A 16,420-nucleotide genomic window follows, 5' to 3' on the forward strand; every position below is an offset into this window, starting at 1 on the left:
ATCTTCCAGGCCCAGAGGGCTGAATCCATATCCAAAAAAGCTGTAAGATGAGAAAGAAAAGGTCTTCTAGTTCTGCAAGGAGACATCCCCATCCTGGCCCTCGCTCACACATCTCTCTGTCCCCTTCTCCATATGGCAGTAAACTTTTGCCAGTTTAAAAGCATTTTTCCCCCATGTTGCTTGTTCCAGACACTGCTGTTTACAGGCAAGCTTTGAAGCTTTGTTCTGAGCAGCAACTGAATGAAGGTTGTTGTTCCTTGTTTTCAGCAAAACCCAAAATCACATACGTGGAGAATAAAACAGCTATGGAGCTGGAGGATCAGATCACGCTGACCTGTGAGGCATCGGGGGACCCAATCCCTTCCATCACTTGGAGAACTTCGACCCGGAACATCAGCAATGAAGAGAAGGTATCACCCCTCCCCAAACCATGGTCTCATTGGCAGGGATCAGTGCTCCTCGTATCTTCCTGCCTTTGCTGATATACACTGCATGATGGCAACAGGCAGATGCACGTGGAGATCATGGTGATTCCCTTGCTCCATAGAGAGAACACTTGTGGTCCTGCACAGACTGTCTACTAAAGGGCCAGCTGCACAGCTGAAGTAATGCTGTAGGTGTTCTTCTGTGCAAAGAGCCATCACAGTTTGTAACAGCTGCCAACGTGCTTTTTAATTCTTGCTTGTATTGGTCCGAGCTGAAACCGTTTGCAAAGCATTAGGCCCTGGCCCCTTTTCAGAGGAGTTTGCCAAGGGACTTACAGTCACAGGAGGCGTGTGAATGGGTTTCTGTCTTCTGCTTCCAAGCTGAGAGGTGGGAACGAGTACCCTGATTCCAGTGTTGTCCATGCTGTCATCATGATAATGATACGTGGGAGTATGGCAAGTGAAGAGGCGTGGGATATTCTTTCAAAGACATGGTGGACCAAAATGAACCTGTTAATTCATTCTTGCCCTTCTGTATGCCAACTCTGCATGTACTAGAAGCACAAAAACCTCACTGCCTTTGTGTTCACCTGTTTTGTGGATCGCATCATCTTGTTCTTAGAAGGCAAAAATAATTAGCAGTTTTTTTTCTTTTGAAAAAGGTGCTGGGATTTTTATTGGACAGAATTCCCCTTTACCAGACAAGATTAGGATGGGCTTTATTACTCTGAATATTGCATAATGCTTGTGTAGTAAGTTGACTAGGAGGCATAGTTTAGAGCTGAAAAAAACTTAGACAAAAGTTGAAATAAGGAATTACTGCTCATTAATAATCTGCTAGTGACAGGATCCTTCAAGGCTGAGCTACCTTGTGAATATGAGGGGTTCTGACTCATGAAGGTAGCAGCTGAAAGACATTTGAAGTCTTAGAGGTGACCACTGTCAGACATCCACGTAGCGTTCTGCACCACAGCCTCCTACATGAACTTTTTATGTTACCTCCATGGTGTCAGCTCTTCACCGTGTTGGTAATGTATAACTTTTTTATCAGGGGTGCAAAGATTTTTAGCTTCAATTTCCCCCCAGCCGAGAAATCTTATGTCTTCTGGATTCAAAGGTTTGTGTAAATCCCTGCAGAATTTAGGGAGAGATTCCCATTGCCGAAAGCTGTGTGCTTGGGCTTTGACTATGGCATGATTGGCAGACCTGTTTTTATAGGGTAAGGTTATTCATGTTCTTGTCTCAGTCTAGGAGTGTGATGGGAGGAGTTAAATGCTCCAGCGCTTCTAGCACTAGAATTTGGAATCCAGCCAGGGAAAAGAGCTTTGATGGAGAAGAATGTAAGAACCGAAATAAGACTAAATCAAGCAGAAGTCTGTAGGAGAGCCTGTTTACAGAGAGTCCTGTCTGTCCAGCCCAATTAAACTAATGAGATCTCAGTGGCAAAACTGCTAAGCATTTTTGAGACTCTCACATATCCTCTTTAATGCAGTGATGGATATTAAGGAATGATGTTACATACTCTGGTAGTTCCTTAGTAGAGGAGAAAATCAAAGGTTTGAGGTACCATCATGTTCATCATGTACTGGTTCAAACCTTTGCAAGAAAGATGTACTATCACATGCCATTCCCTTTCGAGGCAGGATTTTCCTCTCTCTCTCTGTCTCTCTCTCTTTTCTCTCTCTCTCTGCTTTTCCTCATCCTCAATCTTGTGTTGCAAGTTCAGGTGAATGGTACAGGCTTCCAGAAAATCCTCAGGTCAGAGTAGCTCTGATGACATGCTACGATGTGTACCTTCAGTTTACCAGCCACTTAGTGTCTCTGGGACAGCACAGGTAAATGGATGGTGTGGGAGAGACAGAACAATTTCTAAAAATACTGAGCCCTAATTCCAAACGTGCGTTAGAAGCATGGATGCATCTGTCTTGCTACAGGTTGTTTACTTCTGTAACCACACACCAGTCCTTAGTTTTCAAGGTGTGCAGGTGCCTTAACTGCCATGAGTTTGGTACTTCAGAGCACTTGGTACTTTGAGAGGAGGGGGAAAAAAAAAAGTGGTTTTCTGTGGTTGCAAAGGTAGAAGCACGTTATTTAGGAAAACCTTGTTTCCTTTCAGCCTGAAATTCCTCTCTATCTGCTGCAGAACATAGCAAGAGCTAACAGCCCTGGAAAGTCATTACCATAATTATTTGCAATGGTTTGGCTATGTCTTTCCTCCAGTATTTATTGCTCTGCTGATGTGGGGAGAATTTTGTGTTGTTGTTACCACTTGTAATGCTGCTTTAAGCCAGTGTGCTGTATTCCCCATCGCCTCCACTAGACATTATACCCTTTAAAAGAGAGACACTTCTTCTGCCTCTCCTGCAGAATATCAACTCCGCTTCAGTGTCTGTGGAGTTTTAATCTCTTGTATGTTGGTGTATGCAGGTTTTGTGATTTCATTGCAGACACAGTTATACTTCCTGCCAGTTTTTTGGATGAGGCAATAACTGACTACACTTACGTGAGCTTCCGTGAAACAGCTGCTGGGACAGTCTCGGGTTTCTTGCCCAGCAGCGTAGTTCAGTGTATGAGGAAAGGGGTGGGGAACGGGCAGTGCTTTTCTGCAGGTCTTCTAACATCTTGCCGTCGCTGGCACCAGGTATATATTCAGTGATGCAGAGAGTAAAAGACATTGGCAGGTGCCTGGAACTCCCTTGTAATCAAAGATGCTCCCATTTCACTCCTTGCTTCAATGCTGCTGTGCATGAGGGTCTTGGTTCCCCCTCTGGGGAATGTGCATCCTACAGACGTGAGCTTGTCTCTCTTGGTCTCAGCGAAGAAGAGCTAAGCTGAAGCTCTCCAGGATGTCCAGGAGGTGGTGGATCGGCCATTCCCCCACGCCCGCCAGCCCCAGTACAAAGAAGCAGCAAGCTCAAGCTGTGTGGGAACAGGGTTTTTCCCTCCCTCTTCCTCTAGGTTGACAGGTGCTGAACACCACTGGATAAAGGCACATCTGATTTTCCATCCCTCTGTGCTGATGCTGTAGAAACTCACTGGAGAGGATTGAAAGGGGTGATACGAATGAGGCAGTGCCTTGCCTAGCTCAGGTAGAGAGAAGAACTCGTACATGACAAAGGGATTATGCTGAATTCTGATGATGGTTGCCTGCTCAGTTTTCAGGAACTTGTGCACAAGAGATCTAGATCCATAGACTTGATGAGGTTATGGGAGTGCTGGGCAGAGTCCCAGCCCATGCGTGTTCTGGTGAGCTTTTTCTTCAGGTGGGTCCTCCTCAGGCCTCAAGTTAGAAGAAAATAGTCTGCTTTTATCTAAGACGTAATGAGGCTGTCTGTACCATTTGTTAATACTTCAGTCTCGTATTTTTCACTGGAAGCACTGCGGGAAGTATACCGTGCTTTTTATTCTCATTTCTTTAACTTTCATCTCCATTTCTGTAACCTCACTTTTGTGTATGCTGTTGTATCCACGTGCCAGCAATGCTTGTGCCCTGCATTCAGAAATGCAATCGTAGCTGTGATATTAGCAGGTGATTTTTGCCTCCTAAATTGAAACGGATCAAATTGAGATTGAAATAGACACCAGAAGGAAAACACGGGAAATTCACAGGGGGGAAAAAGGGAACTCAGCAACTTTGGTCTTTGCAAACCAGAGTGAATACGGTCCATGCTGCTGCTGTCCCTCTCTGAATGGGAAATGTACGTTTATCAGTAAGGTTTGTGCATGTTTCACTGATGCCTGTAGTTTGGTTGTCCCGGGCCCAGCAAGGATTGGGTGTGCACATCCCTAACCGTAATGAGCTGGACGTGGTCAGCTGGAGGTACACGGTCAGAGGGTTTCAGTGCTCTACAGCTTGAGGACCTCCTCCTCCTGGCACAGTTTGCATGTGAAAACCTGTACAAATGCATGAACGGCTCAATGCTACGAGCATTAATAATAACTAGCACGTCCGGGTGGCCAAACTGGGGGAGAACTTGGCAATTAAGTGACTTGGGTCAGCAGAATCATTGACCTTGGGTGCTGGGGGCCTGCTTCTAGAACTGGTGAGATGTAATAGAGGAAGCAGTCACCCAGTTTAAGAACAGAAGCAGTCTCTAGGTATGATTAGCCTTTGTTTAGTCACTCGAAGATCAGTTTTTAGGATATTATATTCTGAAGGCAAATGGAAATTGAGGTTGGGAAATGGAAATTCACCCAGCCACCCCACACACGAGATACACAGCTTGGAGCCTGCATGTACAAAGAAAGTAGTGTGGTGCATACACTATGATACCTAAAAGCAACCTTTGATAAACTCTTATTGCTTTTTTTTCCTGTTGTTGTTGTGTTCTATATCTGTTCTCTCCAGGCTTCGTGGACCCGGCCCGAGAAGCAAGAGGTATAAGATTACCAGAGCTTTAGCAAACTTGTTAGGTTTTCTGTTGTTGTTTTTAAGCATTACAGATTAACAAATCTCTAGTCCAGCAACCACGCCAACTAAACCAGCATTAATATTATGAATAAATAAAATATTAATACATAAAAACCAGCTAATAGTTAGAAGCTGCTTGGCATGTAGCGATGTGCTTTTGATGAGCAAACTAGCTGTGTTGGGAGCGAGTAATCCTGGTTGGCACTTGGAAAAAATAAGGGGGGGCAGGGGGAAGGTAGGGAAGGCAAATGTGAAACCTGACAAATACCACTTCGATGATTTTCCTGTATGCTACAAGCGTGGATCATGGTTCTTTCCTAGAGTTTCAAGAATTAGCCTCAGCATGCATTCAGGGATGGTATTTTTTTCTAAGCATAGCCCGTTGCTCCAGCCAACTCATCTGTTTGCTCATGGCACTTGTTAAGTTTTGACCTTCTTTTAAAGGACAACTGCATCATGTTCCATTTCAAAATCAATGCAGTTACATCTTTCACAAGTTATATTTGTCAAGAAAATGCTCCCAATTCCCAAATTATTGTTATTTGACTTGAATTTGCAAAGGTCAGTGAAAGGGTACAGGATAATACAGTAAGTGTTTGATGCAAGTCTGCTTTGTTTTGTTTCACGTTCAGTGCTGTATTTTCGACATAATGATTATGTACATCTGTGCATGACATACACGGTAGTACACCCTTACATTCACCTGATCTGTAGAAACGCTTCCTTCAAAATGGACCAGAAGCTGTTTCCAAGCAAATAAAGAGAGGTCAGGTGGAGAACAAAAGGAGCTACCAGGACTGGGTGACTCCAGTCTGTATGTTCAGAATGAGCTTTGTGGAGGCTCTGACTATCTTGAATTCTTTTTTTTTTTTTTTTTTTTTAAGCTGTCTTAAGGGTGATGTGGCCTAAACAGGGTGAAACTGAAGCTCTAAGTTAAGCCCCAGCAGTCTTTCTCTTACCTGGGGCTGAGAACATCCTGTCCATTCTTACTTTGAAATCATCTCTTGAAACAGATGAATTGTGCAAGGTGCAAGCATCAGACTCAGATCAGTTTGTGTTCAAGAATTGGAATCTGAGTAGCTGCATCTCAAGTTAATTCCTGTTAATTGCTATTACACTTGTCTGTCCCTTCCCCCCTCAGTGTATTCCGTGTCCTCTCTGTCTCAAGCTTTTTATTAAGGTGAACACTAATACTATTAAGCTTGCTGTCTCTGAATTCCTTCTTTTCTCTGTCTTAAAGTATCTGACTCGTCAGTGAGAACTTCTTGAAGCATATTGCAGCTTGCGTGGACTTATCTTGAAAATAAGTGGCTAATAGAAAAACTCAGTTACAAGCAAGATCGCACCTCTGCATCACAGGCTGGTAGCTGGGACTTAGTCCAGCTTTACAGACAGGAAGAGCTGCAGAGGAGTTCTGGTTAGTGAAGTGCAAGCACGGAGCTAGGAGCACTCATCTTCCTTCCCTGGAGTTGGTGCTGCGGTCAGGATTTCCAGGTGCTGCTCTGTAATGACATCTGCTGGGTGGGAGATGGGTGAGGAGCCTGTGTGAAGCTGGTGCTTGTTGGTGAAAGGACTGAAAAATCCTTCAGTCGGAGGGAAAGGCGGTAAATACATTTCCTGCCTGGCTTAACACCAGGGTGTTAAACTCTCCACCAGCTGCTTACTGAGTGACAGTACGCCATGGCGTTGTCAGAATTTGGAGGAAAGCACCTGTGTGTATCTCAGGGTAGCCTGTAGCAGTCGGCAGTGTGGAGCAGCATTGCACCCTTTTCTGTAGAGCGGGCAGTTGGTATGGTGTGAGTTCTCGCCTGTGCCTCGTAGGTGCTTTCACCATTGCTAGGGCACGGTGGGATGCAAAACAGCTGAACCAGGGAGGCCAGGTAAAGGGCTTACAGCTGCCCACGTCTCTGCCTCACAGGTTTCTACCTATCCTGTGCCTCTTCATAGCCAGGAATTGTTAGCATCTGCTGGGCTGAAATGTCAATAAAGAAGACTGATGGTGTGCTTTTTTTGTGGATATTGTTCTCTCTGAATATCTTTCCTGATCTTTCTTTCTCTTTATGTGTGCCTTTCATATTAAGAAGCAGAGCTTCATCTTCCCGATGGTTGTATTACTGCTGAAGTTTTAGTTTTATCTTAACTGCCTGGCACGGTTTTGTTTGTATGGCATCTTGCAGTGGGGAGAAAGGAGGTGACACAACGTACAAGTAGCTTTGCTGCGGCTCGTGGGCTGATATTTTGCCACGTTCATATTCTTGTCTACTGGAGTCATAGAGACAAACAGACCGTTCCCCTGCCTCGTGAGCTGAAGGAGGGCTGGTAGCCGTTGCAGTTCTGGAGCCTTTACATGCGTGGATCCTGCTGCAACGTTTTCAGAAGTGAGCTGGATTTGGGGGTCAAATCACAAGTCAGGCACAGTGATCGCAGCATAACCGGCCAACGCAGAAAGCCAAAAGCAGAGTTCAGTTGTGTAAGATACCCCAGCAGAGCAATGCCACATTACGGGACCCTTCACCATTTCTAGGGAACAGTGCACGCCACGTCGTGTGTTCATGGCATGCAGAACTGGTTCCAGCAACACGAGGGACCAAGTGCGGTAGAGGCATTGCGGCCTCGGTCTGCAGCAGCAGGCACAGCAATGAGGGTGTCTAATTTGTTCACCTGCACTTATGTCATTTTGGAAACAAGATGAGAAAGTTTGTCCTTTAAAGCTTCCAAGCTGATCACAAGCAGCAAGAGCTTGCACAAGCACCAGTGTGGACAAAGGTGTCCAGAGCCACTTGGGCTTGTTCCCAGGCCAAAGAGGCCGTGATCCAGTTCCAAGGGGGGGGGGGGGGGCGAAGGGTATATGTGTTGGGACCCCTGGGTGGTTGCAGTCCTTTGGAACAGATGGTAGCCTGGATTTTACATTCCTTGTTGCTGTCATTGATGTCCCTACACTCTCCTGCTTGTGGGATCAAGTTCTGAATGGGCATGTAACCAATGGAGTTTGCTCGAGAGGTTTCTTGAAGCGTCACAACACCTCGAGGCAGGCTGTGTTTAGACGGCTCATGCAGTTCTCTTGCCCTCTCCCTGTTCAGTGCCACATTCGGGTGAAAGCTCTGAGCTTTCATTTTCTCTGATTTAGCTCTGAGGGCTGGATCTGTGTTCTCATTAGTGTCATTTCAAGGATGATGAAATAAAACAAGTATCAGTGAGAGAAGAGGAAGGCTTGAATTGTCTCAGAGTGAAAACACAGAACCAGTCGGGGAGGGTTTCTGCAAGAGCATGCTAGCAAAAATGTTTTAACCAGAGCTGGATCTCGACGGTTGTTATTCTGAGAAGCAGCTTGATGTTATCCAGCTGTCCTCAGACACATGGTAGCACCTGGTACTTTGCTCTTTCATTTAATTTTTTTTCCCATTGCCTGAGTCCCTCCAACCACTCACTGCACTTGGTCCTGTGCAACAAGGCTGAGTGGCTTTTGGAAATGCTGCTCCATGCTCGTGATTTCACCTGCCAGGTGATTGCATCTGAAACACTGAGCACTGGAGGGCTGGCACGAGGTAGACTTTCGTTTCTTCTTTTCCCTGTAGTCTGCGCTGCAGGCTCAGAGCGCAGCCTCTGACTCTTTCTTCCTTTTCTGCCAGACCCTGGATGGGCGCATCATAGTGCGGAGCCACGCCCGGGTGTCATCCCTGACTCTGAAAGAAATTCAGTACACAGATGCCGGAGAGTATGTATGCACAGCCAGCAACACCATCGGGCAGGACTCCCAAGCCATGTACCTCGAAGTGCAGTGTAAGAAGGGAGAGGGGTGGCTCGTGTATTTAGATGGCGGGGATGGGGCTGCCTCTGACTTCTTGTTTTCTGATGAGGCAGAGGCACAAACAACCACGGAAATGGGTATTATTTAGGTAGAGGGCGTGAGAAGCAGCTCAGTAAGAAATAATGCTCCTGTCGGAGTCGCGTTTTGCAGTGTGCTCGCACACAAACGGTTACACTGGTTAACTCCAGCTGGGATGCTGGCTGCACCCTGGGAAGGTTATGTGCCATGAATCTGCCCCAGCCTCGTTCATTGGGTATGTCAGTGTTGCACTTGCACGGGTGCATAGCATGCTCGCAGTTTATCACACTGCGTTAGGAACAGCCTTTGGGACTGAGCAGGTTTCTTCCTTTTGTCCTTCAGCAAAAGATGAGCACCACCACCACTAAGCCTCAGATGAGAAAGCTGTCCTCTTTTCCTACATTAGTTTCCCTTTCCCACATCAAATTGGGCCCCAGACAAAGAATATTTACAGTCAGTTTGACTAGGCTACTTGCAGAGTTCTTCTGGCTCATGTTGCCTTCACAAATATGTTTCTTTCAGATGCCCCCAAGCTTCAGGGCCCCGTGGCTGTCTATACCTGGGAAGGGAATCAAGTGAATATCACTTGCGAGGTATTTGCTTACCCCAGTGCTGTCATCTCCTGGTTCCGGGATGGACAGCTGCTTCCCAGCTCCAACTACAGCAACATAAAGATCTACAACACTCCATCAGCAAGCTACCTGGAGGTGAGGATAAGCATGGAGGGGAGAAGGGTTATGCAGCCAGGAAGGCTCGGTGCTATCAAGTAATTTGTTTCTGATGTCGATGACGTTCAGTCTCCCATCAGGGCACCCCGTTAGTGGGCAGGAAGCAGTGTGGTGTTCCAACAAACAAATGCGAAGGGCATCGGGTAATGGAAAACACCACTCCCTCCTTGCTTTTGACTTTCTGCCCACTGTAGTTCTACCCTTTGCAGACAGTCCTCGGAGTGTCAGCACGTACTGTATTGTCTCTTCTTCCACCAGCACAATGCAAATGTAATTGGCAGAGGGAAACGTATTTTCTGATCTGAGCATCCACCCTCATTGCTTCTACAGGTGACACCAGACTCTGAAAATGACTTTGGAAACTACAACTGCACTGCTGTGAACCGCATTGGCCAGGAGTCCTCAGAGTTCATTCTTGTGCAGGCGGGTGAGCATCCCGGACAGGGAGAGATGGAAAGGCAAAGGCAGCCCTTGAGCTGGGGTGACAGAGGGATAATTTTTTCTAATTTGGGTTAACAGGACAGCCAGCTTCCACTTTGAAAGAGATTGCTCGTAGGTTTTTGTGTTGGGATGGGTTACAGATGACAAGACCTTGCCATCTGTTCCCTTGTTTTTGAAGGGTCTCATTCCTTTCTGTGGTTTTCAGTACATTTTGACCAAGCTATGATCTTTGATTTCTGACAGTCATTGTCAATGTGCACACGCATGTGGGTGTGCTTCTCAAACTTGGGAAAATGCGCCTGGGTAATGATAGAAACCACTGCGTACCAAATGAGAAGGCTCGCTGTCTGACTGCACAGCAGAGCCAAAGGGCCTCTGGTGTCCCTAAATCATCAACTCTGTTGATGTTCTGGAGGACAGAGCTGCATCCAGGATGCTCTTGCTGCTCCGTTCAGGCTGTCCTTTCTTCTTAAAGAAAATACGTGATTTTGGAGAATGTACTTTGAGGCTCTGACATCTTAGTGGAGGCACAAGATAAAAGTCTCTACACTAACTAGCATTGTTAAAAGCCCTTTGAGGGGAGCCTCAGGCCTGCCCTTCTCTCCTTTATGAAGCCATGACAAGGGTGTTCTTGGTATTGAGTTTTCTGCTTACTCTGCCACTGGAGCTGGGGACCCTTTCTTCCCGCTGTCTTATATATCACTGGTTGTTTCCCCTTCCTCCCCCAGATACTCCGTCCTCTCCTTCTATTGACAGAGTGGAGCCATACTCTAGTACTGCCCGGGTGGAGTTCGATGAACCTGAAGCTACTGGTGGGGTGCCCATCCTCAAGTACAAGGCAGAGTGGAGAGCACTGGGCGAGGGAGAATGGCATTCGAGGCTGTATGATGCAAAAGAAGGTAGGATGATAAAACACGTTACCCACCTCCTCCATCTGCGTCTCACCACTGTGAGCTTGGACCCAGAAGGCGGCTTTGTTACATGGTGTAAACATGGCATGAGTACAGTAGGAAAATGGCTTTTGTTGTTGTCTCAGGTCTGAGCCTTTCTTTGTTTTTCATCTTTTGTTTCTATAACAGCAAATGTGGAGGGCACGATCACTATCAGTGGCTTGAAGCCTGAGACAACCTACTCCGTGAGACTGTCTGCAGTGAACGGCAAGGGTGTGGGTGAGATCAGCCTGCCATCCGACTTCAAGACGCAGCCAGTTCGTAAGTAAACCTGAGACCTCCCTCTGCTTCTCTGGTTCTCTTTCCTTGCATCTTCCCAGGGAATCTCTGTCATGCATGGACAACAGCCTCTTCTCTTGCAGACCTTGCTGCACCCGTTGTTTTTGTGGAACTTTTTGATAGTAACGAGTTCTTCCACTAATTAAAAATCTTCATTGAAGGTGCGAGGCAGAGAAGCTATTCATGCTAGTCTGTGCCCTGGGTTACTAGTATAAACTGCATACTGTCCAAGTAAAGGGGTTATGCAGTGGGGAGCTCAACGATGTTTTAAGAAGAACAAGCAGTGGGTTGGGAAGCACATGCTCATAAAGACTGTAATGTTTCTTCATTGTTGCAAGACAGTTTGTTTTTGCAAATCACAAATTAATAAGTTCAGCAAAGGAGTGGCCATGAACTGCAGTGGGAGGGAGGAGGATTTCCCTCTTCTGCAGATTACTGCTTTAAGATGTCCGTGCAGCATGTGAGCAATTTCCAAGTCTCTCATCTGCTTTACTTGGGCAATCTTCCACTCTGATGGTGGCATGCTCTGTGGCAGAGTGTAGAGTGGGTAGGGGACATGTGACAAATGCAGGAAGGGAAGAGGTCGTCTTTTATCCTTGTACACAGCCTTATCCAAATATTAGGATCTGTAATCAACGTCTCACTATTCCTGGGGTTTTCTTCCCTGCTCTCCTTGCATTTAGCCATAGAGCCTGTTCTTCTTCCCACCATCACCCACATACTCGCGTACCTACTTCATAGCTCTTCTGAAACCACTGTCCAGGACTGTCTTCTGAACTCAGAGCTGGCATTATTCCTATCCCATGTATGTGCATGCTGGGAGGCCCTGAGATCTGTGCATGGTCTTGATTTGGTCTCCCAACTTCAGCCTCCCCGGAGCTGCTGAGCATAACAGAAACGTATGCGTCTTGCTGCTTAGAAATCCAGGCCCTGTGCAGGAAGCCAGCCCTCCCAGTAATCCAATATCCAGTTGGTTGCAATAACTCCTGTTGCCTACCCCACTCCCTAGGGTTGGATTTGGGACAGCTGACGGTGTTTTGAATTTCCAGCTCCATATTCATTGTCTCCTTTTCTCACCTCTTCTACATTTTTTTTTTCTATCTGTCTTCTTTTTGTTTGTGTTCCATCCATGGAAAAACTGCAGGTATCCCTCAGTCACGTAAGTGCCTCTCTGCATTTGTTTCACTTTTTCTGTTCCTAACATACATAGCACTAGCTTTTAATCTAGTGCCTTTTTCCTTCTAGGGTCATTAGAAATGAAGTATCTGGTACTGTCTGTTTCCTAACAAAACTGACACTAGAATAGTCGTCCTGTTCTGGTTAATACTAGTCGTTCATAGAACAGAACTATGGGCCTAACATCTTAGTCTTTATTGTACAGCATGTGATTCAAATATTTAACGTAAAGTGCTTGCTTAATAATAAAGGTTAGCTCGTTGATGAGAGCGGAGTAGTGGAAGGCTTCATGCTTTGGAACTGATCAAAATTTTTCAAAAATTAAGGCAAAAACTTTAGCTGAATTTCGGGTGTTTTATACCAATTAAGAGCCAACTGAAAACTTGAAAATTTTGAATATTTACAACATTTTGAAACAAGCAAAAAATTTGAGGAAAAAAAACCCATCACTTTTTTCCCTTCCTCTCCCTAGTATGTAGTACTCTTTGAACAGTCTTCCAGGAATTGTGTAGATTGTCTACTAAACGAATTCAATAAACTAATTGAACCACACTTGCGCTATTTTTCCTTGAAGGTTGTGTTATACAAAAGCTTGTACTTAGCAGATTGCTAACATGACAGACGAAGTAGTCAAGGTAGGGAACTGAATGGACAGGCAAAATTGCAAATTTCAGTAGCTGCAAAGAGTCAACTGGGAGACGTGGTTCTGAACTGCATGTGCAAAATGCTGCCTAAAATTGTTCAGAGCCTGTTAATTTCAGCAGAAGTAAATCAGCCTTAAACGAAGTTATTCATGGTTGGTATTATAGCCATTGGGCAAACGGTTTGGTAGGCCCTTCTCAATTGGAACATCATCAACGATACACAAGGGAGATGAGACCATAGGCATTTAGCCTCTGTGCAGATCAGTACCATGGGAAAAGATCCAACAGCAGAGAGGAAAAAGAATACCTAAAAGCCTTGTTTCAGCCACATCCACAGTCCTGTCTGCCAAAGCTGGTGTTCATCTCTTGGGGACAGGTAGGTGCCTTTGAAGGAGAATATTAAATCACACTTCTTGTAGAGTGTTTTTTTTTTCAGTTGTTTTTTGCTATTTTTCTTTTAATCTGGCAATCAGCCATCAATTAGCCTGTAATCCCAAACTCTGCACCCTTGTATGGGAAGTTCTATTTCCTTTTCCCTTCTTAGTGGAGTATCGCATTTCTGCATTTCCAAATTAAATTCTGCTGATGCTCTTTCAGGCAAGCTTATGCCTTGCGGCTGTGTTCCACCTGAGCATTTGGTTCTCTAATTCTTCTGTGCTCTGTGGGGCTCTCAAATCCCAAACTGTGTTGCAGGAGTGGTGAAGAGATCGCTGGCATAGCAAAAATTCATTTTGATAACTGTTAGAATTACGGCCGCACAATATTACCTGTTTGTGGGCTAAGTCAAAACCAGAGAAAATCGGGGAGTCCCCTAGTTCAGTGCGATCACAGCAATGTTTCATAAATTTTAGAGAAAAGAATATGAAAACTGTGTTTTCACACCAAACAAAGGTGTATTTTCAGACTAGCTAAAGTAACCAATTTTTCCTACTTTAAATGGTCGAAGAACTGAGGGCGTTTTGTAAAGCCTGCAGAGATGTCTCTGTAGTTATCCTTTCCGCCTCCCCCAAGCACATTCCCCCATAAGCACAAAGTAGCTTCTCCCTATCTTAGAGGCACGTGAAGGCCCGATGGTATGTGTTCAGTGATCCTACCTTATGAGAAAATTGGTTTAAAGCAAGTGTCCAGAATACAGGTTGGGCAAAGTGCCGAGTCTGCAGCTGGAGACTTGCTTTGCTTGTGCTTCATGTGCAGAGAGGTTTGGTCTGACAGAAGTTGAACACTTTACTCTTTAGTTGTCCTTCTTTTGGCAGCATTGAACAGGAGTCAACTCTCCTCACTTTCCTTTCTCTTCCTTTAGCAAGTACCGCTGCCCCCAGCTCCCGCTTAGCAGAGAGTGAGTATGATGGAAGAGGCTGTCTTGTTCCGCCTTGCTCTGCATGCAGCTCCTCACTGAGTGTGGTGTGGTCTGGCTAACAACCTCGGGTGTTGTCCTTCTTTTCTCTTTCTATATGTATATTCCCCCCCCACCCCCGAGTAAAAACTGAGCCTCTTGGTAGAGGAGCTTCCAGGACAGAGAAAAGCCACAGACAGCCCCCAGAGAAAGGGGTAAAGAGAAGGTCACAGAGTGCAAACCTGCCCACGTGAAAGCTGGTGAAAGTGTTGTCACTGGCCTTAGGTTTTAGGATTTCTGATCAGTTTATGTTCCATTTTGTGCAACATTTTATGAGATGGGCTCAGCTTTTGTGATGTGAGGTGAAATTTCTTGAAATCATCTTAGCCCAGCAAACAAGAGTCTAGTTGCCCAGCCAAATAGAGGGGGAAGATACTCCACTGATCAGCAGTGAATGACCTGTGCTTTACTAGCCCTGGTAGTGAGCCACATTCAGGAGCTGTGTAAGGAAACTCATGTCTTTATATCCCGCTTCATTTTTTTTTTCATCTGCATAATCAGATTTACGTTGCAAGCCACACAGAAGTCCATCCTGTTCACCCCTCATGCGATAGGACTGGTGCCGTGATGAGTAAGGAGAAGAAAAGAACCCAGGAGATGAGATTTTACCTCATTCTGTAACTGTAGTTGTACTCTGCTCAGTCACGAGAACATGCCAGTGATGATTCTTTTGTTTTTCAAGACGTTCTATAGTAGAGAAATCATCACGAGTCATGTCTCTCATGCTCCGTTCTGCCGAGGGCTTTGGAAGTAGAGACCTTCTTTTTTGTCCTTCTTTCCCTCTAATCCTTGTATTTGGTGCTTGTACAGTCTGCCTTAGCTCCTGGAAGTGGGGATCTTAGCAGCAGTCCTAAGGGGCTTTCAGTCTGCCATCTTCTCTCAAAAAATGCCTTATTTCTTTTCATTTCAGTATTTCCCTATTTTTTTATTTTTTTTTTGAGAAAGCAGTGGAGCAGCCATCTATCATTCCATCATATTCTGCTTCTCCCGTAAAGCTAGCTAGGTGGATTAGTGCTGGTCTTTACAGAGCTCAGCTCTCAGTGGCCATCCTGTGAATAGAAAGGGCAGTTCAGGGCAGTTCTTTTGGGGCTGTTAGACATGTTGTTTCCTCCTTTTCTCTGCCTGTACCCCCGCCCCAGCGCATGAAGGTGAGAGAGATCTCTATCAGGAGGGTAAGTTCTCGGGAATATTTGCTCCTTTGTCCTTTATAGGTGGGCCTGGCCAAAGCTAGCAATGGGATGCTGTTCTGCAGGGCCTCTGGAGATCCAGTACTTAGCAGGCTGGCAGGATGTGAACCTAGGTTGCTATTTGGGCCAAAATTAGTCAGAAACACCGTAGCTACCTCTGAAATCAGATTGAGAGGAGTTGGAAAATAGCAGCGGTACGGCCCAATTTTGCAGGCTCTTCAGGTAACAAACATCTGCCGTGAGGATTCAGTATCATTCTCTCTTCATTAGGCCTTCTCTCTTTCCTTTCCATCACCCCTGCTCCCTGCCTTTCATAACTTCCTTTCATGCGATGCTTCACCTTTACACGTCCTATCTATCCTTCATGTTTCCATAGCAACTCGGCCTCTTACTGAATCTGAGAGCACGGAGCCGCCAAGTGAGTAGATGGGAACTGCTCCCCTTTGGTCTGGAGTGCTATTTGTTATGCTGCAGCCCTTCCATCGAGGGAATTAAAGCGCTCTGCTTTGTTGTTTTGATGTCTGCTAACCAACAATCCGGCATTAAAGTGTTATGTGAGCATGTAGCTGTTAGGAACCCAGCACGGTACCGCTCTGACTCCTCTTCTTCCTGTCACCTACCAAGCATGTGGTGAAAAATTGAAATACAGGATTTAGAAGACACAGAGGAAAAGAAAAGAAAGAACTTTAGGTGGTGATTTCAAAAAGGAATGTTTTCTTTTCGTGCTTGCCATTAGTGAATTTTCGAGTTAAAGCTGCCCTCACAAAAGGGACGTGGACTGGGTAATCCTCTTGGTATCCTGTCCTGCCTATTTGCTGTGAATTTAGAGACAGAGAGGTAATATTGCCACTTCTGATAGTGGATGTTGGAAGAAGATGTATGTGAGCAGATGGAGTATCTTACGGGAGAGGGCACTGCAGGGAGAAGGAGCATTGCTCCCATCTTGCCAGTGATGTCCTT

The 16,420-nt window shown here is 45.6% G+C and overlaps 1 protein-coding gene across 8 annotated transcripts in view; it reads left to right on the plus strand.

The window, feature by feature from the left end:
• Positions 1-16,420, plus strand: part of NCAM1 (neural cell adhesion molecule 1) — a 105,393-nt gene that overhangs the window by 58,140 nt on the left and 30,833 nt on the right. For 3 of the 8 annotated variants that reach the window (XM_035346136.1, XM_035346138.1, XM_035346140.1), the window contains exons 8-17: positions 268-410; positions 4,774-4,803; positions 8,466-8,616; positions 9,185-9,369; positions 9,721-9,817; positions 10,560-10,730; positions 10,911-11,042; positions 12,205-12,219; positions 14,181-14,216; positions 15,837-15,878. In XM_035346136.1, the coding sequence (XP_035202027.1) occupies positions 268-410; positions 4,774-4,803; positions 8,466-8,616; positions 9,185-9,369; positions 9,721-9,817; positions 10,560-10,730; positions 10,911-11,042; positions 12,205-12,219; positions 14,181-14,216; positions 15,837-15,878 (1,002 nt within the window). Of the gene's footprint in view, positions 1-267; positions 411-4,773; positions 4,804-8,465; positions 8,617-9,184; positions 9,370-9,720; positions 9,818-10,559; positions 10,731-10,910; positions 11,043-12,204; positions 12,220-14,180; positions 14,217-14,436; positions 14,440-15,836; positions 15,879-16,420 lie in introns of all 8 variants that reach the window. The other 5 variants (XM_035346142.1, XM_035346143.1, XM_035346137.1 and 2 more) reach the window with 3 other exon arrangements.

This window comes from Oxyura jamaicensis, chromosome 24 (assembly GCF_011077185.1).
Source record: "Oxyura jamaicensis isolate SHBP4307 breed ruddy duck chromosome 24, BPBGC_Ojam_1.0, whole genome shotgun sequence".
In the NCBI taxonomy this organism is placed as follows: Eukaryota; Metazoa; Chordata; class Aves; order Anseriformes; family Anatidae; genus Oxyura; species Oxyura jamaicensis.